At 43.2% G+C, this 22,971-nt stretch overlaps 1 protein-coding gene across 2 annotated transcripts in view; it reads right to left on the reverse strand.

The window, feature by feature from the left end:
• bdh2 (3-hydroxybutyrate dehydrogenase, type 2) overlaps window positions 1–22,971 on the reverse strand; it is a 100,527-nt gene that overhangs the window by 15,712 nt on the left and 61,844 nt on the right. For both annotated transcript variants that reach the window (XM_073042312.1, XM_073042311.1), the window contains 4 exons: window positions 21,641–21,737; window positions 16,831–16,939; window positions 11,368–11,428; window positions 8,454–8,567 (listed from right to left, as the gene is read on the reverse strand). In XM_073042312.1, coding sequence (XP_072898413.1) covers window positions 8,454–8,567; window positions 11,368–11,428; window positions 16,831–16,939; window positions 21,641–21,737 — 381 coding nt within the window. The remainder of the gene's footprint in view (window positions 1–8,453; window positions 8,568–11,367; window positions 11,429–16,830; window positions 16,940–21,640; window positions 21,738–22,971) is intronic.

Genomic DNA, 22,971 nt, shown 5'->3' on the forward strand with positions numbered 1-22,971 from the left:
GGGATGAAGCTAAGAGCTGGAAAGTTGATTGGCAAAAGGGATACAGAGCTGGAGAAGGGAGAGAATCATGGGACGGGAGGCCTAGGGAGGGGAGCACCAGAGGGAGATGGAGAGCAGGTAAGGAGTGATTGTAGAGGGGCAGAGAGAGAAAAAAGAGAGAGAAAAAGAAGAAAAAAAGGGGGGAATGAATGAATGGATAAATAAATAAATAAATAAGGGAGGGGGCAAGAAGGGGAGGAGGGGCATTAACAGAAGTTAGAGAAATCAATGTTCATGCCATCAGGGTGGAGGCCACCCAGACAGAATATAAGTTGTTGTTCCTCCAACCTGAGTGTGGCCTCATTGTGACCGTAGAGGAGACCATGGATAGACATATCAGAATGGGAATGGGACGTGGAATTAAAATGTGTGGCCACTGTGAGATCCTGCTTTCTCTGGCGGACAGAGCGTAGGTGTTTAGCAAAATGGTCTCCCAGTCTGCGTCAGGTCTCACCAATATATAAAAGGTCACACCGGGAGCACCGGACGCAGTATACCACACCAGCCAACTCACAGGTGAAGTGTCGCCTCACCTGGAAGGACTGTCTGGGGCCCTGAATGGTGGTGAGGGAGGAAGTGTAAGGGCAGGTGTAGCACTTGTTCCGCTTACAAGGATAAGTGCCAGGAGGGAGATCGGTGGGAAGGGATGGGGGGACGAGTGGACAAGGGAGTCGCGTAGGGACCGATCCCTGTGAAAAGCAGAAGGGGGGAGGGGAGGGAAAAATGTGTTTGGTAGTGGGATCCCGTTGGAGGTGGCGGATGTTACGGAGAATTATACGTTGGATCTGGAGGCTGGTGGGGTGGTAGGTGAGGACAAGGGGAACCCTATCCCGAGTGGGGTGGTGGGCGGATGGGGTGAGGGCAGATGTGCGTGAAATGGGAGAGATGCGTTTGAGAGCAGTTGATGGTGGAGGAAGGGAAGCCCCTTTCTTTAAACAAGGAAGACATCTCCTTTGTCCTGGAAAGAAAAGCCTCATCCTGAGAGCAGATGCGATGGCGATGGAGGAATTTTGAGAAGGGGATGGCATTTTTGCAAGAGACAGGGTGGGAAGAGGAATAGTCCAGGTAGCTGTGAGAGTCTGTAGGCTTATAGTAGATATCAGTAGATAAGCCGTCTCCAGAGATAGAGACAGAAAGATCAAGAAAGGGGAGGGAGGTATCGGAAATGGACCAGGTAAATTTGAGGGCAGGGAGAAAGTTGAAGGCAAAGTTAATGAAGTCAATGAGCTCAGCATGCGTGCATGCGTACAGCATATGCCCACAGCTGCCAAACAGATGACACCAGGCCTGTGTTTTTACCATGCTCACTTCAGGACAAACGCTGACCGCCTTGCAGCTTTGACAGTGCCAGTGCTCAGGGACATCAGAGCTCTGTGAACAGCATGGGTTCCAGCTGCCAGGATCATCAACCGTTCATTATGGATACCCTTTCAGGGTGACACTTCCTGTGCTCAAGTGAGTGTGCTGCCATCATTGTCTATTGATGAGAACGCAAAGAGCGACAAAATCTCGCTGGAGGCCACCAACAGCAGCAGGATCCAGACTTACGGTACACAATAGGTGACACACTGCTTCAGTGGGTGACGTTACACATGTGATTTGTCCTGGCTAAGTTGGCTGGATCTCTGCTTGGTGCAGATTTCCTGTGTGCCCAAGGACTGTTAGTCGATCTTAAGAACTGCTAGCTTGTGGATGTCAAGGACATTGGGTCGCTACCCTGCTCCCCCAGGAAGTTCCCTGCAACCCTCCCTTCAAAAGTAGTCACTATTATGGATTTCTCACCACCCACACTACTAAAAAATGACAGGAGTTTTTAGGTATGATTCATTTCTATCACAGCTTCATTCTACAAGCTCCTGAACTTAAGCCCCCCCCCCATAGTGCGCTTAAAGGAAATACCCCTAATCACACGCTTGACTGGTAAGTGGACATGACCAGGGCATTTAATGATACTACAGAAGTTCTTTCCAATATGACTTTACTGGCACACCCCTCCCCAATAGACTGCTAACGACGTTTCAGACTATGCTGTGGGTGCTGTGGTCAGAGACATGTGGGAGCCACTTCAGCCAGCAGCTCCGTCCCCCCGAAAGGAAGTACAGCACGTTTGACCGTGAGCTTCTCGGTCTCTGCCTGGCACAGTGCTCATAGGCCACAAATCCCTCGTGCATGTGATATCCAATATGCCGCCTGGTCTACATATCAGAGATCACAACTGCTATCAAGGGGAAAAATAATGCCATGGCTGATTGTCTCTCACAGCCAGCCGTTGAGGCCGTACACATAGGGATTGACTATGCCAACATAACAGTCGACCAAATTACTGAACCAAAGGTCCAGGCTTACCGAGTAGCAGTCACAGGCCTGCAGTTGGCTGACATTAAGTTCGGAAAAGCTGGGGTTTCTCTCCGGTGTGATGTCTCAACCGGTCACCCTTGCCCCAAACTGGAAATGGACTGTTTTTGACTCCATACATGGCCTCTCACACCTGGGGCGGAAAGCCTCATTGAAACTGGTTGCACTAAAGTTTGTGCAGCACAGCCTTAGAAAGGATGTGTGCGACTGGACTGAAGCCTGTGTGGAGTGCGTGGGCAAAATTTAACTGTCAAACTCAGGCGCCGTTGGCACCTTCAGAGGTCTCTGAGCAACGGTTTGACCATGTCAATGTGGACCTTGTTGCTCCTCTTCCCTCCTCCCGCAGTTTCACACACCTCCTTACCATCCACGGTGGACCATACCACCAGGTGACCACAGGTCGTCCCTTTCGCATCGACAACAGTTGCAGGTGTGGCTCAGGTGTTCATCAGCACCTGGGTAGCTCGTTTGGCACCCCATCCGACACTTCCTCTGACCACGGTCCCCAATTCCTTTCAGACCTTTGGGCTGCGATGGTCCAGAACCTCAGCATTCGGTACATCACACTATGGTGCATCACCCGCAGTCCAATGGCCTATCCGAGCAGTTTCACCACTCCTTAAGGGCTGCACTGAGGGTTTCCCTGACAGACGAGTGTTGCTCCTGTGAGTACTGCTGGGGCTCAGAACCACTCCAAAAGAGGAGAACTGCAGTCATCCACAGCTGAGTTGGTTACAAGAGCCAGGTGATTTCATTCCTGATGCCATGGCTGCCTGGTAGGCCTCTCAACAGCATTCCATCCTCCTCAGTAAATTCAATTCCTTTTCACCTATTCCTACCTACCATCATGGAGTACAGCTCTCTTGTGTTCCTGTTGACCTACGTTTTGCCTCATTTGTTTTCATCCACTATGATGCACACCAACATCCCCTAAGGCCCCCCCCCTTACGATGGCCCGTTCTATGTTTTGGAACGGAGAAAAAACTTTTATCATAAAACCTGAGTGTATTTTGGTAGACTGCCTTAAAACCAGCCCACTAAGATTTGGAGCATTCCACTGCCATGCCCCTGCTGTCACGACAGGACCATATGTGTGTCAATGCACCTCTGGGCAAGCCAGAGGTCTCTGCTGTTGCTCCACCCATGAAACACAGAACCCGAGCTGGGCAGCTCGTCTGAGATCGGGACAGGCTCACTATGGCAGTTCTAGTGCATTCTGCCGTGCCCCTGCTGTCACGTCATGACCATACGTCGGGCAATGTAATTGGTGGAAGTGTACATAATTCACAACCACTGACACTGAGTTGGGGTTCACTTTAAGAGGCTGGTCTGATGTAGCGACGTATTACATGAAGCTTTGTTACCTCGTTTTTTGCGTTCAGTGTTTGGAGTATAATAAATGAGTTGTTACAGTTTTTCTTAAACATAAAATGCCTCACGTTGTTTTATTTGTGAAAACCTACAGGAGAGTCTAAGACCAAAAGACATAGACTCAGAATAGAGTGGTGTCGTTTTAGAACGGAGATGAGGAGGAATTTTATTTTTTTTTAGCCAGTGTGGTGATCTGAGGAATTTGTTGCCACAGGTGGCTGTGGAGGCCAAGTCATTGGGTATATATAAGACAAAGCTTAATAGATTCTTGATTAGTCAGGACATGAACGGATATGGGGAGAAGGCAGGAGATTGGGGCAAAGAGGGAAAATAGATCAGCCATGATAAAATGGTGGAGCAGACTCAATGGGCCAAATGGCCTAATTTTGCTCCTATATCTTATGGTATTGACAATCATCTTGAAAGTGACTACGAAAATGAATATTTGGAGAATGCAATAGTCAAAAGTGTATGAAGGCAATCTGAACAAGGTGTCTGTGCTGATTTTGTTCACTTACAGGCAATCAAAAGGATATGGCAGCATATACTGGATGAATTCCTCTGTTGATAACTACTAATCATTAATACACAGTTTTATAGCACTGTGGGAGTATTGACTGCGCTCCAATTTGCTTTGTTTTTCATTTATATACATAATTTTAACTCTGTTAAATGGTAGTTTGTGATTTTGCACCTTTTTAGCCATTTCCATGAAACTGACTAACTGAGGCAACCACACAACTGGGCCAAAATGTACTGGTCCTGATGTGTCCCAATTAACTGGATTCTACAATATTTAAGAAGGATGTAGATATCAGGTGTTTAAAAGGAAATGGGCCAAGTGCTGAGAAATGGAGACTATCTTGAATATACATCATGGTTGGCATGGACAAGTATGAATCAAAGGGCTTTTTTCAAGCTGCGGTGGACTCTGAGTACATCCTCTCCACTATCTGTAGTATCTACAGGAAACCGCCTCAAGAAAGCAATAGACAGTGCCTATAAAAAGTATTCACCCCTCACCCCTGGAAGTTTTCATGTTTTATTGTTTTACAACATTGAATCACAGTGGATTTAATTTTGCTTTTTTGACACTGATCAACAGAAAAAGACTCTTTTGTGTTAAAGTGAAACCCCCTTTAATATGACACACCAAATCATCACGGGTGCGGCCAACTGGTTTTAGAAGTCACATAATTAGTTAAATGGAGATCACCTGTGTGCACTCAAGGTGCTTCAATTGGCTGTAGTAAAAATACACCTGTATCTGGAAGGTCCAACTGCCTGTGAGTCAGTATCCTGGCAAAAACTACACCATGAAGACAAAAGAACTTTTGAAGCAACTCCACAAAAAGGTTATTGAAAAGCACAAGTCAGGAGATGGATACAAGAACATTTCCAAGTCACTGAATATTCCTTGGAGTACAGTTAAGTCAATCATCAAGAAATGGAAAGAATATGGCACAACTGTAAATCTGCCTAGAACAAAAATGGAGTGACAGTGCAAGAAGGGGACTGGTGAGGGAGGCCACTAAGAGATCTATGACAACTCTGGAGGAGTTACAAGCTTCAGTGGCTGAGGTGGGACAGACTGTGCATACAACAACTATTGCCCGGGTGATTCACCAGTTGCAGCTTTATGGGAGAGTGGCAAAGAGAAAGTCACTGTTGAAAAAAAAACCTCACATGAAATCTCAGCTAGAGTTTGCCAGAAGGCATGTGAGATGTGGAAGAAGGTTCTACAGTCTGATGAAAGCAAAATTGAGTTTTTGGGACATCAGACTAAACACTATGTTCACCACACATCATCAAAAACACACCATCGCTACCGTGAAGCATGGTGGTGGCTGCATCATGCTGTGGGGATGCTTCACTATGGCAGGCCCTGAAGGTTTGTGAAAGTAGAGGGTAAAATGAATGCAGCAACATACAGGGAAATCCTGGAGGAAAACCTGATGCAGTCTACAAGAGAACTGCAACTTAGTGGAAGATTTTCTTTCCAGCAAGGCAATGTCCCCAAGCATAAAACCAAAGCTACACAGGAATAGCTTAAAAACAACAGATTTTAATCTCCTGGTCCATTAGTTAATAACTAAATAGTTATTTAATTAATTATTAACTCATTAGTTAATAACTTATCAGGTGTTATCGATAAGTTTGTGGCCTAAGGTAGAAGGAGCTGATTTATTAACTTCAAACTTTCTTCATAATCACTCAAAGAGCTGAACTGCATGTGCATGTAACGAGAGCTGTATAACTCATCTCCTTCTATATTAGGCTATGAACTTATCAATCACCCCTGCCGTGGACACTTTCTGGAGATCCAAGATCCGTATGCTTCACAACCGCTGGACTAAGTGTGTAAATGTAGGAGGGGACTATGTTGAAAAATAAATGTGCTAGGTTTTCTAAAATTGACTCCTTCTACCTTAGGCCATGAACTTATCAATCACCCCTCGTATATCATTAAAGATCCCCACCATCCAGTCCATGCCATCTTCTCACAGCTACCATCGGGCAGGAGATACAAAAGCACGAAGTCCCTAATCATCAGGTTCAAGAACAGCTACTTCTCTTCAACTATTCTGTTCTTAAACCAACTGGCAAAACCAAAATCACTAGACTTTTGCAACACGACAACCGCTTTGATCTCTTTGCACTAAACTTGACTTTGTTCATTCTAATTGTGTTATATCTTTAAAAGTGTGTGTAACTTACGTTTTGTTTTCTTGTGAATGCTGCTTATCTGGTGCTATGTGCCTGTGATGCTGCTGCAAGTAAGTTTTTCATCACACCCGTACTTGGATTTTCAGAAGGCCTTTGACAAGGTGGCACACATAAGGCTGCTTAATAAGTTATGAGCCCATGGTATTACAGGAAAAATTCTAGCGTGGCTGATTGGCGGGAAGCAAAGAAAGGGAATAAAGGGAGCCTTTTATGGTTGGCTGCTCTTGACTAGTAGTGTTCCACAGGAGTCTGTGTTGGGACCGATTCTTTTTACATTATATGTCAATGATTTAGATGATGGAACTGATGGTTTTGCTGAAAAACTTGTAGACTATATGAAGATAGGTGGAGGAGTAAGTAGCTTTGGGGAAGTAGAGGCAACTGAAGAATGGGCAAAGAAATAGCAGATGGAATACAGTGTCTAGAAATGTATGATCATGCACTTTGGCAGGAGAAATGAAAGGGTTGACTATTTTCTAAATAGAGAGAAAATGCAAACAAGTCAGACACAAAGGGACTTGGAAGTCCTTGTGCAGAATTCCCTAAAGGTTAATTTGCAGGTTAAGTCTGTGGTAAGGAAGGCAAATGCGATGTTAAGAGGACTAGAATATAAAAGCAAGAATGTAATGCTGAGACTTTATAAAGCACAGATAAAGCCTCACTTGGAGTATTTTGAGCAGTTTTGGGCCCCTCATCTTGGAAAGGATGACTTCACTGAAACCAAGTGAATGGTGAAAGGCCTTGATAGAGTGGATTGGAGGGGAGGCTTCCTCTGGTAGGAGTCTATACCAGAGACTCAAGCCTCAGAATAGAGGAGTGTTATTTTGGAATGGAGATGAGGAAGAATTTCTTTAGCCAGAGAGTGGTGAATCTGTGGAATTCTTTGCTACAGGTAGCTGCGGAAGCCAAATCTTATACATAAATATAAGACTTAAATATACATAAAAGCAGAGGTTGAAAGATTCTTGATTGGTCAGGGCATGAAGGGATATGGGGAGTAAGCAGGAGATTGGATGAGATGTGATCAAATGATGGAGCATACTCAATCGAATAAATGGCCTAATTCTGCTCCTATATCTTAGGGTGTGTTTATACATGTACAGTACTTGCGCTTATGACAATAACTCGACTTTGACTTTGCACCTGTGTCTCTAGCGCTGTCTGTTCACTATCTTTATAAACAAAGCACTTCAGATCTACACATTGTGGATCCACTCATGGCATGGGACACAACTGGGCCAGATCATAGTGTACGGGCATCCCTAACACAATGCCCATTCCCATCTCTTTGCTAGCCTTTTCTGCAAACATTCTGAGAGTATAAAATTACGATGGGGTATAATGTGCAGGAAACTTCTTCCCTTATCAAAGTTGAATGAAACTGGAGGATATAGTTTTAAAGGGGATCTGAGAAATCATTCTTTTACCCAGAGAGTGGTAAACATCTGGAACACGCTGTGGAGGAAGCAGAGTCGCTGACAGAAACATCTTAAACACTTAAATTATTTTGGCTTAGATGGCTAAGGGACAAACGTTACAAGATGATTTTAATATGGCTGGGTGTCCATTTGTCAAGGTGGACATGATGGGCCAAATGGCCTGTTTCCCTGCTATAAGATTTGAGGCTCTTCCCAGCAATCGGCACGCAGCAATATGATTGCTGTGAGCCATCCATTCAGTTCAAAAAAGTAAACCAGTTTAGTTCTGAAGCGTTTAAATATAGCTCCTTATGTATGGCAATTAATTCAAGAACTGGCACATAAATTTAACCTTATGCAATTAAAAACAGCACCGCGATAAACAGATAAATATAATAATATAGTGTAATTATATCCATACATCAGAGCAAATGTAAGGAATGGAAATATTAACAAACTCTAAGAAAGTGCTCTTGGAGTCTTTTATCAAAGCTTTTAGGAACAGCAATGTCTTTACAAAGTATGCAAAATCATAATGATTACCAGGGCAGACACAGTTGCATCTTATGCCTTGTTCAATGAAGTCAGCAGCAACAGACTTTGTCAGTCCAATAACAGCTGCCTTGGAGGTGCTGTACACACATCTGTTTACAACACCTGAAAGAAAAAGCAATCACAATCAATACATAAATTCTTTCAATCACACACAAAGATTTTTATAAAGTAACCCGTAGACACAGGATCAATGTTAACAGAATAGTAAGAAAAAAATAACATTAAAATACAATCCTCAATTAACAGGCGCAACGAACAATCTGCTGGAGGAACTCAGCAGGTTGAGCTGTATCTGTGGGGGAGAAAGGGAATTGTTAACCTTTCGAATCCAAAAGAGGAGATGGCAGCTATTACAGAGGTATGGCCAGTATAGAGAAGGAGAATGGTGAGGAAAGAACCCCAAGTGGTTAGTGGAGTAAGGAGGGGTGAAAAATGATAACTGGGTTGCACCTGGAAGTGGGAGCTGCAGCCAGGAAATGGTGGGGTAATAAATGGTATGGAAGATAAATGGAAAAACACGAGAAGCAGATGGAACAAGGTGGAGGGAGCAGAGAGTGGACACTGGAGACAGCTGCCGGTGAGTGATAAATAGGAATACAAAGAGCTACTGGACGGTGATAATGAAAACCACTGGGGGAAAGATGAATGGCCTGCTGGAACCAGAACATAATGGAAGGTGGACGTGCACAAGATAAGTCCGTAGGTGAACTGTGTGGAGCGGGCAGAACCAGGGGATGGGGAGTGTGGGAAAAGGGGTAAAAATGGAGGATAAGAAGATGACCAGAAAGGAAGGAGAGAAATAAGCAAATGGAGGGGAAGACTACTTAAAACTGGAAAGCTCAATGCGCATGCCATTGGGCTGTAGACTGCTCAGGCAGAACATGAAGTGTTGTCCCTTCAATTTGCCTTCGGTCTCACCCTGGCAGCGGAGAAAACTGAGGATAGACAAATCAGTGTGGGAATGGGAAAGGGAATTGAAATGGGAGCTCAGGCAGGACCGAACACAGGTGTTGTGTGCACTGGCTCCTACGTCCGTAGTCTCACCAATGTACTGGAGACCAAATAGGGAATACTGATTGCAAAGGTTTCAGGAGGCCCCACCTGGAAAGGCAGTTTAGGTCTCTGGATGGTGGTGAAGGCGGAGTTGGAAATATCCTCTGAGACTGCAGGGAAAGTGTCAGGGGTCAGGGAGAGCTGGGTGGAGAGAAAAATGCATGGACCGGGGAGTCGTGTAGTGTCATATCTTCAATAACATACAGGTGACCCGTACAATATGGTCATTTAATTCATAGAAATCAACCCTTATAAAATTCACAAATCGCCAGCTACAATTTGAGATGCAGAATAAAATACACTTTCATGGGACTTATGTCAAAAAAGTAAACCACTAAGATGAATAAAAGTAAACACAATTTCGTTTCAATTCACTTTCCTTGCTGCATATGCAGATGAAGTGGCTTTACTTTATTAAAAATCATGATGCAGCCTATTTTCTGGGAATGCACAATCTCCTCCCAGCCCCACCCCAGTCTGTATTTGCCAAATTATGCAATTGGTAACGGACTCTTTTCACCTTGATTTTAAATCTAGGATATACTGTATTTTGCTAGGCTATACTGAAGGATGGAAGACTAATTCATAACTAAAAACACAATGTGTCAGTTCAGCTCTTCCAACCGTACTCTCCCGCACAGAGCCAGAACATGGTTTTAAGCAATAGCCTTTTCTTAGACTGAGTAACAAACAGTTGGTCATGCCTGCATGGAGACACACTAGATTATAGATGTAGGAATCTGGAGCAACGTATAAAATGCTGGAGGAACCTGGCAGGTTAGGCAGCATGTGTAGAGGGAAATGAACAGTGGATGTCTGGATTGAGACCCAGATGAAGGTTCCTTCAGTATGTTGAGTGTTGGGCATGCAAGGACATCACTTCCCACAAATAAAACACGGCACTGATCTCGTGAAACTCCTTTTCAGTTTGCTACCTGCAACTTAACTCATTAAGGCAAAGGAAAAGACTGGGGAGATGAAAAAGATTAAAATGCCCTCATTTAGTTTAGATTGGTTAAATAATCATGAATAATAGTTTCAGCGACAGGTTACTATCGATGCAATGCTCCTCAGACAGGATGAAGAGGTCAATACTCCCCAATGCCATTAGGCTTTACAATTCAACCGCCAGGACTTAAGAACTTTTTAAAAGCTATTATTAATGCTTTTTGAGATAGTGATTTAGATGCATATCATATTTTTTACTGAGTTAAGTATTGTATGTAATTAGTTTTGCTACAACAAGTGTATGGGACATTGGAAAAAAAAAGTTGAATTTCCCCATGGGGATGAATAAAGTATCTATCTAATTGACATTCAATGATATAATGCATCTTTATATAATTCAAGATGCTTCACAGAGTAAAATCATGAAAGTACATGCAGAGAAGGATGCGTGGAGCAGGGAGTAGCGTAGCGTCATATCTTCAATAACATTCAGGTGAGCCATGCAGTATGGTCGTTACACAAGGTAAATTTAGAGGGGCCTTAAGTAAGATGAAGGATATGAAGAGGTGGAAGCAGATCAATGGCAAGGCTTCCAAAGGAGGTTGCACAAGAGGTTGATGATAGTGAAATGGAGTGTTCTGAATGAAGAACATAAGTGAGTTAGGCAGGTACTGGGGTGGAGATTACAAGCTCTAGTGCAGTAAATCATGATGGGATAAACAGACTCTTAAATTTTAAAAAGGTATGAAATGCGTCAAGCTTGGCTTGTGATAAATATGGGCAGCAGTTCCATCACTGGGGTGTCTCAGGCAATAACAGGCAAACGGATTGCATTGAGTGTTTTGTGAGCATGACACTGAAGGAAAGCAAAGTAATCTAGGTAAAGAGGTACCCCGTTCACCTTTGATGCTGGATGCCACAGAGGACATGTTGATGATGTGGCCAGACTTCTTTGCAAGCATCTGTATTTCAAAGGAAAATCAATGAAAAGAAAATTACCACCGGATTAGCATGATTCATGCAGAGTGACTGCTTTAAAATTCAATGTAAATTTATTGTGAAAATAAATATGTCACCACTTCCAACCCTGAGACTCATTTTCCTGTGGGCATATTCAATAAATCCATAATACAATAGTAACCAGATTAGAATCAATGAAATATCACACTAACTTGGGGTTCAACCAGTGTGCAAAAGACAACCAACTGTGAAAATACAAAAAGATAAATAATAATAAATATGAAGAACATGAGGTGAAGAGTCCTTGAGAGTGAGTTCATAGGGCTGTGGCAGAGCAAGTGAAATTGAATGAAACCCTTTTGGTTCATGAGCCTGGTAGTTCCTGTCCCACCTTCCTGATGGTAGCAGCAGGAAGAAAGCATGCCCTGGGTGGTGGGAGTCCCTGATGTTGGATGCTGCTTTCCTGTGACAACATTTCATGTAGATGTGCTCAATGGTGTGGAGGGCTTTACCCTTGATAGACTGGGCCATATGTATTACTTTTTGTAGGATTTTCCATTTAAGGGCATTGGTCTTTCCATACCAGGCTGTGATGCAGCCACTCAATATACTCTTCATTACACATCTATAGAAGTTTGTCAGTTTTAGACGTCACGCTGAATCTTCGCAAACTCCGAGGTACAGGCACTGCTGTACTTTCCTCATAATTGAAACTGCACGCAGGGCCCAGGACAGGTCCTCTGAAATGGTAACACTGAGGAATTTACAGTTGCTGACCCTCTCCACCTCTGATCTCCTTAAAAGGACTGGCTCATGGACCTCAGATTTCCTTCTCATGAAGTCACTAATCAGTTCCTTGGTTTTGCTGACATTGAGTGAGAAATTGTTGTCATGGCACTATTTAGCTAGATTTTCAATCTCCCTCCTGTTGACCGATGCATTACTGCCTCTGATACAGCTCACAATAATGGTGTCGTCAGCAAACTCAAGTATGGCATTGTAGTTGTGCTTAACCATGCTTTACATGTAGAGCAGGCGGCTAAGCACAGAGCCTTGTGATGCACTTGTGCTGATGCAGGTCATGTAGGAGATCTTATTGCCAATCCAAACTGAAGTAAGGAAATCGAGAATCCAGTTGCACAAGGAGGTATTGAGGCCAATTAGTTTTGAGGGGATGCTGGTACTGAATGCTGAGCTGCAGTTGATAAGATCATCCTGATGTGTGCACCTTTGTGGTTCAGATGTTCCAGGGTTGAGTGGAGCCAATGAGATGGCATCTGCTTAAAAACAATGGGCATTTCCAAATGAAATGCAATCATAATTATATGTGTTGCTGACTCAGCAAGAAATTACCAAGTACTGAAATAAAAGCAGTATCTGCTGGAAATACCCTGCATATGAGGTGTGTGCTGAAACAGCACACCGGTAGTGCTCCCAACCCTTTCTGAGCTCGTTAACTTCATCACTTTCATTTGCTTCCAACTTCCACCCTGCCTTTAAATTCACTTGGTCCATTTCTGGTACTTCTCTCCCTTTCTCGACCTCTGTCTTCCTCACTGGAGACAAACTAACTACTGATATCTTTTATAATCATTAACAAGAGAAAATCTACAGATGCTGGAAATCAAAGTAATACACACAAAATGCTGGAGGAACTCAACAGGCCAGGCAGCATCTATATAAAGGAGTAAACAGTTGACGTTTCAGGCAGAAAATCAGGACAGAAAAAATTGATGAGAAGTCAGAGTAGGAAGGGGAGGAAGAAGTACAAGGTAGTAGGTGATAGGTGAAACTGGGAGAGGAGGAGAGGTGAAGAAAAGAACTGGGAATCTGACAGGAGAGAATAGAAGACAATGGAAGAAAGGGAAGGGAAGTAGCACCAGAGGGAGGTGATGGACAGGTAAGAGGAAAGTAAGAGGTAAGAGTAATGCTCAACTGAGGAAAAAACACCAGAGACACGAAATTACCTCTGAAGCAGTTTTTATTCAGAGAGGAGTTCGCAGCCACACGCACTTCAGGCGTAAGGTAGCCAACTCCCAATTTGTCGGTTCACAGAGGTCATACTTATACCCAAAAACGGGGCACTACATTCGCAAATATGGTTACCGATTCAAATTCATCGATTGATTGGCTATTGCACAGCTAAGCACGCGAAATACTCGGAATAAGTATAGACACAAGAGAAATACTTGGAATAAGTATGGATACAAGCAAAACACTCGAAATAGGTATATTGCTCAGATACTTTGCCAGACACATTGTCTTGAGGTGGCAAGGTTCCTCTTTCCTTGTGGTTGCCATGTTCGTTTGGTACTCTATTTTAGTTACATGTTCCCTGCCCTCCTACGCTTCCCCAATTACATACTGTCTCCAGTCCTGTACGCATACTTTGCTACACTTACCCCTCGTCTCCCCCTTCTACACGTACCCCTTACCCTCTTCACATTCTCACTACCAGCTGGAATATAAGGTGTTGTTCCTACAACCTGAGTGTGGCCTCACACGGAAGTAGAGGAGGCCATGGATGGTCATGTTGGAATGGGGAAGTTGAATTGAAATGGGTGGCCACTGGGAGATCCCACTTTTTCTGGCAGACAGAGCATAAGTGCTTTGCAAAGCGGTCTCCCAATCTATGTTGGGTCTCACCAATATACAGGAAGCCACACCAGGAGCACCGGATACAGTAGATGACCCCAACAGACTCCCAAGTGAAGGGTTGCCTCACCTGGAAGTACCATTTGGGGCCCTGAATGAAGGGTCTCAACCCGAAAGGTCAACTGTTCACTCTTTTCCATAGATGCTGCCTGGCCTGCTGAGTTCTTCCAGCACTTTGTGTGTATTTCATTTACAAACCCACCAATTCCCATGCCTGTCTCCTGTAAAAATGTCATTCAATTTTCTCGGTTCTTTTGTCTTGACTGCATCTGTCCCCAGGATGAGGCTTTCCTTGACACAACATCAGAGACGTCCAATCAAGAAACTATCAATCTCTGACTTAAATACACCCAACGACCTGGCCTCCACAGTTGCATGTGGCAACAAATTCCACAAATTTACCACTCTTTGGCTAAAGAAATTTCTCTGCATCTCTGTTTTGAAAGGGTGCCCCACTATCCTGAGGCTATGCCCTCTTGTCCTAGACTCTCCTACCATGGGAAACACCCTTTCCACATCTACTTCGTCTTTCAACATTTGAAAGGTTTCAATGAGATCCCTCCTCATCCTTCTGAATTCCAGTGAGTACAGACCCAGAGCCATCAAACGTTCCTCGTATGACAACCCTTTCAATCCTGGAATCATTCTTGTAAACCTCCTCTAGACCCTCTCCAATACTAGTGCATCTTTTGGCCCAAAACTGTTCCCAATAATCAAGGTGAGGCCTCACCAGTGCCTTATTAAGCCTCAGCAATACATCCTTGCTCTGGTATTCTATACGTCTTGAAATGAATGTTAACATGGCATTTGCCTTCCTCACCAACTCAACCTACAAGTTAACCTTCAGGGTGTTCTGCACAAGGACTCCCAAGTCCCTCTACATCTCAGATTCCTGGGGTTTCTCCACATTTAGAAAATAGTCCGCACATTTATTTCTACTACCAAAGTGCACGACCATGTATTTTCCAACATTGTATTTCATTTGCCACTTTCTTGCCCATTCTCCTAATCTAAGTCCTTCTGCATCCTACCTGGTTTCTCAACACTACCTGCCCCACCACCAATCTTCATATCATCTGCAAACTTGGCAAAAAAGCCATTATTCCATCATCTAAATCATTGATATACAGCATAAAAAGAAGTGGTCCCAACACCAACCCCTGTGGAACACCACTAGTCACTGGCAGGCAACCAGAAAAGGATACTTTTATTCCCACTCGTGGCCTCCTACAAATCAGCCAATGCTCTAACCACCTTAGTAACTTTCCTGTAAATACCATGGGCTCTTAACTTGGTAAGTAGCCTCATGTGTGGCACCTTGTCAAAGGCCTTCTGAAAATCCAAATATACAACATCCACTACATCACTTTTATCTATCCTCCTTGTAATCTCCTCAAAGAATTCCAACAGGTTCATCAAGCCAGATTACCCCTTAAGGAAACCAAGCTGATTTTGTCCCATCTTGTCCTATGTTACCAAGTACTCCATCACCTCATCCTTAACAATTGACTCCAACCTCTTCCCAACCACTGAGGTCAGGCTAACTGGTCTATAATTTACTGCACCCACTTCTCTTCTTCACACACTACAACATCAGGCATACTGTTAGTGTCTTCCACAGTGAAGAATGACACAAAATACTCATTTAGTTCATCAGCCATCTCCTTGTCCCCCGTTATTATTTCTCCTGCCTCATTTTCTAGCGGTCCTATATCCACTCTCATATGCTGTAACCTAGTTGCCCTTGAGAAAGTGGTGGTGAGCTGCCTTCTTGAATCACTGCAAAATCTTGAGGTGTTGAGTATACCCACAATGCTGTTAGGGAGAGAATTCCAGGATTTTGTCCTTACAACAGTGAAGGACAGCCATATATTTACAAGTTAGAGTTTGTGTATTTGGAGGATCTTGTCTAAGGAGTCTCAGTGAGTTGCTGCAGTGCATTCTGTAGATGGTATTGTGCATCAGTGGTGGGGTGTGTGAATGTTTGGGGTGGTGTGCCTGTCAAGTGGGCTGCTGTGTCCTATACGGTGCTGTTGAAGCTGCACTTGTCCACACAAGTATCAGTGCTTGTGTCACTCTCTGGGGTCTCCCTCACCATGGTCTATCTAGATGCAAACTAAAAACAGAACTGGAAAACTGCTGGATTGTTATTTTTTTTCAAGCATATAGGTTGAGAAACTCCAAGGCATTGCTTCAGCATAGCTTGTATTATCTATATTGTCTTTCTTCCATTTAAAAGTTTACTGGTCAACAGGGAATTGGTGAGGTCTTTTCTTTTGGGGCCCTTAGCACCTAGTAGAGCATAGCCTAAAAATGACACCCTTTCTCCATCATCCCACAAAGTTGATGGTAAGGTAGAGTTAATCAATGTTTCTATAATCCATTGCATTCACTGTATAGGGGATTGGCCTACACAGCTTCATAAGAGTCCTGCTGGCCGGCTATATCCATTTCCACCTTTCACAATGTTGGACTTAGGGCTGGACTTTCAGAGGTGGTGAGGGTCTTTAAGAAAATTAAATTTATGAGGTCACAGAGAAACAGCATTGCTCAACGCTGAATGTTTCTCAACACATAGGCTAAAAAACAGATGTCTCAAAATGATTCTGAGTCCAACCGTTCATTAACTGAATTCACACTGTTTGTGTACTCTATTTGCATAGCACTTCATTGTCACTAAGGCGCATAACACATATTTGTATAAATCGCCAGCGCAGTAAGTGAGAACTTCTGAAATTTGCAGGCTTACCTTGGGTAAAAAAGCTTTGATCATCAGGTACATGCTGCGGACATTAAGGTTCATGGTAAAATCCCAGTCTTTGTCTTCACAATCCAGAACTGATCCATGATGGACAAAACTAGACAATAAATGATTTAAAAAAGGAGAAAACTGCTTTGAGTTGATCTACAACAATGAAAAGACAAATAGATAAATGTTAGCAAACACTGGGAACAATGAGCAGCTATGTCACCACATCCAACGTGCTTATATTACTGTACAACAAACTGAAATGCCAGCCTGCAGCTGTAGTGACTCATTTTCTCCTTTTGCACTGTTTGTCCAAGGTGAAATCTGAAGGCCCGGATCACACATAGTTTAATTCAGTACTGCAGGACATCGGAACTCGGCAAAGCTCCCAACTCTTATCAAAAACAAATGAATTCATCTGGTTTAAATCCCCACATCATGCCTTGCTCAATGTCTCTTTCTTCAGCATGCCTGGCTTTGCTAGTCTATGGCAGCTCCCATTCAGACAATACCTCACTTTCTTTCTTTCACTTCTCCCCATCTCTTCAACCACTTCACCCCGACAGGACTTACGATCGCTGCATTTTCAAATTCTGCACTTTGTATGTTCTCAACTTTAATAGTTTTACTGCAGATAATTTTAGTGCCACAAGTGGCACAGACTAGATGGGCTGAAAGGTCAGCTTCTGTGCTGGCCTTTCCTCAGTGGCGGTGCTACTTCAGCATGTCCATTAGCGAAGATCTCCTCCATAAATGCTATGTATTGTTGCTGCATCTCAGGTTTCCTTTTCAGGGTTTTTTGCAAGGACGTGAACCGCTTGACTGCCTGCTCTTTGTTGTTTGGCAAGCGCCGGCATGGTTCTCTGAAAGGTAGTGGGGCGACCCAATTATTTGCTTCATCTCTTAAGACCTTGGTGTCCATTATTTTTAAGAAAATGGCGTCTTGTGCTGATGGAGCAAGTTTATTATCGTGCTCAGTTTGAGCAAAGACTGACTGACTCAGCGTCTTGTCAGTTACTTTACATTTGTTAAAGCCTTGTCGTGCTTCCTTGATACACATGAAACTTGTGCAGGGTTGAAAAATTGAATGGCGGCCACTCTCTAGCACATTGGTCTTGAGCATGTTAACTGTCGGTTTGTGTACATTGCCAAGGCACACATCTTCTATCACCACCCAGCCCAGATCCAGGCGTTGCGCAAAGGGGGCGTCGTGTGGTCCATTGACCTGCTGCCTAACCTTGTGCACCTGGAGAACGTCTCTTCCTAATAGCAGGAGTATTTCTGCTTTTGGATCCAGTTCTGGGATGTGCTTGGCAATGTGGCTGGTGTAGCACTGCACTTGGCGTCGGGATCTCTGTGCGGTTATTCAAAATTTCATTGCACTCTAAGAGTGGAGGGAGACAGATAACAACTTTACCATCCAGGGACTCGAGCTGGAAGCCTTCTGCCTTCCTTCCATAAGTTTCCACGCTGCCTGAGCAAGTTCTAAGGTAGTATGGGAACTGATTACTCTCAATGTTGAACAAGTCAAAGAACTCTGGTCTGACTAGTGAGCAATTGCTCTGATCGTCCAGAATTACGTAGGCTTTGATGGTCTTGTCTTTGGCTCCCTTAGGGTACACCTTAGTGAGGCAGATCTTTGAACAAGAACTGCTTGACTGAGCTTGACCGCAAACTTCAGTGCAGCTCGAGCTGACAACAGTTGTCCTGGAGTGAGGGTGAAGGAGCTTTGTCGGTTTGCGGTAACGGGCCGGGATGCATGGCCCCATCGTGATTAGTGCTATTACATTCCGGGCACTTCACGGAGATCGTACACTCTCTAGCAAGGTGAGAGGTAGAGGAACAGCATTTAAAACATATTTTTTTCTCCTTGAGAAGGGCCATTCTCTCTTCAAGGGGTTTTTTCCTAAACGTTCTGCATTTTTTGAGGGGGTGGGGTTTGTTATGCAATGGACAATTCTTGCTAGGGTCATTGTTAGTTGTAAAGACTTCAGTTTTACGCACTGAGACAGGTTTATTAATGTTGAAATTATTCGAAGTGGATTTAACAGGCTTGGTGTAAATTGTACTGCTACCTGGACTCATGAAGCTAGGGTCGTTTCACTTCTTCGCCTCCTTGCACACAAACCTAGTGAAATACTCAAAGGGAGGAAATTGACCATCGTTCTCTTCCTTGTACTCTGAGCCAACAGACACCCACCTTTCCTGCAACCCAAATGGAAGTTTGTCCACGATTTGTCTAATCCCGTATGAAGTATCTAGGTATGATAGACCAGTTAAATAGCCATCTTCTTTGGCGCCTTGAATCTCCTTTAGTAAATCTCCGAGCTCTCTTAACTTAGTGTGGTCCTTGGCTGACACCTTAGGAAAATTTTCCAGACGTCGAAGTAGTGCCATTTCAATAATTTCAGGGGCCGCATAGCACTCCCGAAGTCTCTCCCATGCTTTGCGTAAGGCTAGCTTGGGGTTGTTAATGTACACTGAACATATGCGGCCCACCTGTTCGCATGATTCTTTTCCCAGCCATTTTGTCATAAGATCCAACTCTTGGGTTGCTCCGAGCTGGACTCTGTGGATAGCGTTGGCGAATGAGGAGTACCATGCACGGTAATTTTCAGGTTTATCATCAAACTGATATAGTCCTGAAGTGACGAGATCTCGTCGTGCTAAATACTGTGCCATGGGTTCAACTGCAAGTGGCATGCTGGCTGGGGGAATATGTCGGCGGGTATATGACTGAGGACGTACATTTGTTATGGAATTTGCTGTTCTGAATCCAGCCTTTGCCTCTCCTCTTGCCAAATCTGGTAAGCTTGGTGTCGAGAAGTATTTGTCATCAGCCCTTTCATTCTTGAATTCATCGCGGAGTTGCAAGGGTAAATTGTCTTCCTCAGGTGAATGTGATGCAATTGGGCCTCTCTGAGACTCCTCGTGAGGTGGGATTTTATCATATAAGTATGGAGAGGAAGAACTAATCTTCAAGTCCATTTGAGATCGGACATAGTTGCTTGTGCGTTCCAATCTGGTCCTTACTGAAGTAGATTTTACATCAACCAGAACATGCATTTCTTCAGCACTTTCTAATATCTCTGCTTCCACCCTGGTAGCTTCTGCTTCTCGGTGTAGCATCAGCACTTCTAACTCTGACTCTATCCTTACCTTTTCCAACCGGTTTTCGGCTTCTCTGGCAGCCGCTTCCTTTTTCAATTTTGCTTCTTGTTCGGCGTACAACGCTCGCACCTTGGCGGCTTCTGCCTTAGCTCTTGCACGGGCAGCCTTACTTGATGATGCCCTACTGCCCCTGTTGCTGGATGGCAACGACTTGATGCTGGATCAAGTTGTCATTGCAGCACTTGAAACACCTGGTAATGCCGCCTTTACACTGTAGTGTTCTCGCACAGGTGTAAAAGAACTCTGAACTAAACACCAAGCATAAACCAATCAATGAGGCGGTCCCAGTAAGATTAACCATTTACTGTTCACTCTTCCACATTAATGTATGGTGAAAACTATTGATAAAACAATACAAAATATATACAGTATTTGTTTCCTTCTTGACATCACATTTACATCATAAATACTTGCAAAAGTAAAACTACAACAACTATATTACATTAAAGTGCAACATACAGTCAGAATCTACCTACGCCATCGACTGGCTTTAAATACACTTCAACACAAACTATCCGCAACTCTTTAAATAACAAATAACATAAACTTTATCAATCATCATTACTTTTAACAGAATCAGCGTTAGCATTTTTAATTCAATATATCGATTATCTCATGAACTTACGGCGTTGCTTCACTAATGTTTCTAGTGCGTAGAAAGAAAACTTTTCTCGCGCTGATCCTGCACACATGAGCCCCCTCCTTCCCGTTTCTCCAAACCGGTATTTTCCCACAAGATGCGGCGAGACCGGGAGTGACGTCATCGCATGCCGCGATATATCACAGACAACGAATTTACTTTAAACAACCTTAACTTTAACTAGAAAACGATAACAAATGAATTACTAAAGCGAAAATATAATAAACTAAACAAATGCCTTAAAGGCAACACAAGCCTTTTAATCCTAGAATCATTTTCATGTATCTCCTATGAACCTTTTCCAAGGTCAGCACATTGTTTCTTGGATAAGGGGCCTAAAACTGCTCCCAGTACTTCAAGTGAGGCCCCGCCAGTGCCTTATAAAGCACATTACATCCTTGCTTTAATATTCTAGTCACTATGAAACAAAATGGTCCTTTGGTCCATCTAGTCCATGCTGAACTGTAATTCTGCCTAGCACCTGGACAACAGCCCTCCATACCCCTCTCATCCATGTACAGTATTTATCCAAACCTCTTACAAATGTTGCAATCAAACCACTTTGGCTGGAATTTGTTCCACAATCTCACCAGAGTGACTTCAGATTCCCCTTAAATATTTCACCTTTCACCCTTAACTTATTACCTCCAGTATGATGATACATTTCAAATATCCTGAATATTTGTCATCATTATTCAGACTAATTAATGCACTCATTCTTCAAGACAGGTACAAACTTAGTGAAAACACAAGTACAGCTTCAATGCTTGACCGATGCCATTACTCATTTTTAATACAAACACTGATTTTCATTTTTAAAATTCCATTAACAAAGTTTAAACAATATTAATGATTTACTGTACAAGCCCATTTTCACTGAAATGGGTTCAATAGTACTTCAATGCTATGCAAGAGAATAAGGCCAAGCTGAACTCAAACATCCAATTTCGTCAAAGGACGCTTCATTGCAAAAATATTTGAAGATTTTATCTTTATTACCCTGCACAGTTGAACAGAACATCAATTCTCTCAGTCTCTCTGGCCAGCTTTTCAATTTGTTCTTTCTGAGTCACATCCAGAACTTTGGTTTGAATACCTATTGGATCACAGAAAAATTTGATAGAAATGCAGATTAATGCACACATAGAACATAGAACACTACATCACAACACAAGTCCCTACAGCCCACAAAGTGTGCCGACCTTTTGGTGCACTCTGAGATCAAAGTAACCCTTCCCTCCTACACAGCCCTCTAATGTTCTATCATCCTGCTGCCTATCCTTAAATGCCCCTAATGTGTCTGCCTCTGCCTCTACCACTACCCTTGGCAGGACGTTCCACACACCCACTACTCTGTGTAAATAAAAAAAAAACTTGCCTCTGACATCCCTCTTACATAATCCTCCAATCACCTTGAAATTATGCCCCCTCATATTAGCCATTTCTACCCTGAGACAAAACCCTGGCTATCTATGTCTCTTATCATATTGAACACCTCTATCTAGTCGTCACTCATCCTTTTTTGGTCCAAAGAGGAAACCCCGTGCAAGAGATGATGCAGAGTAGCTGAGCGAAAATGGAGGAAAAATGGGCTAGAGATTCACTGTAATATTTTCAAGGAAAAACCAGTCTCCCTTAATGTTGCTATACACTCTGCATGAAGAGTCCATTTTCCCAAGATTATTAGAGAATAGCGGTGATTCAGGAATATTGTTCCCAACTATAATCCAACTGTTGAACCCTGCCCCAACTTAATGCCACAAAATGTGAGGAATTCACAATTTTTTTTTAATCAACAGTTACTTCCACTAGGGAGAATGTAGCTACTGATATTGGTAACCTCTATATCTAATCTCATAAAAAGACAGCAACGTCAACATTTACCAGTACGGTGGATTCCATTTAATTGGGTTGCATTGGAACCAGTAAATTTTGACCCAACTAAGCAGCTACCCCGATTAGCCAAAGTTCCATGGAAATGGTTAAAAAGGTATTAAACACAAACTGAGTAACAGATTATGTATTGAAATGTAGAACAAATTAGAACACCACCAATGTACTTTATAGTACTACAGTCCAATAAAACTGTGCATTTATTCCTAATAGTTTTCAACAGAAGAATTCATCCAGTGTACTCAATGAATACAAAGCCTTCAAACAATGCTATCGACGATTGCATCCTCCAAATCTTCATTTCATTGTAACATTAAAGATGATTGTCTTGCAACTGCAATACCTTAATTCTTCGTAATTCCTAACTTCTTAAAGTAATGAAATTGTTTCATTTTCGCTCCTAGCTGTTTCTGGCATCTCCAAGGATGAATGCTTGA

Source organism: Hemitrygon akajei, chromosome 4 (genome assembly GCF_048418815.1).
Source record: "Hemitrygon akajei chromosome 4, sHemAka1.3, whole genome shotgun sequence".
NCBI classification, from domain to species: domain Eukaryota; kingdom Metazoa; phylum Chordata; class Chondrichthyes; order Myliobatiformes; family Dasyatidae; genus Hemitrygon; species Hemitrygon akajei.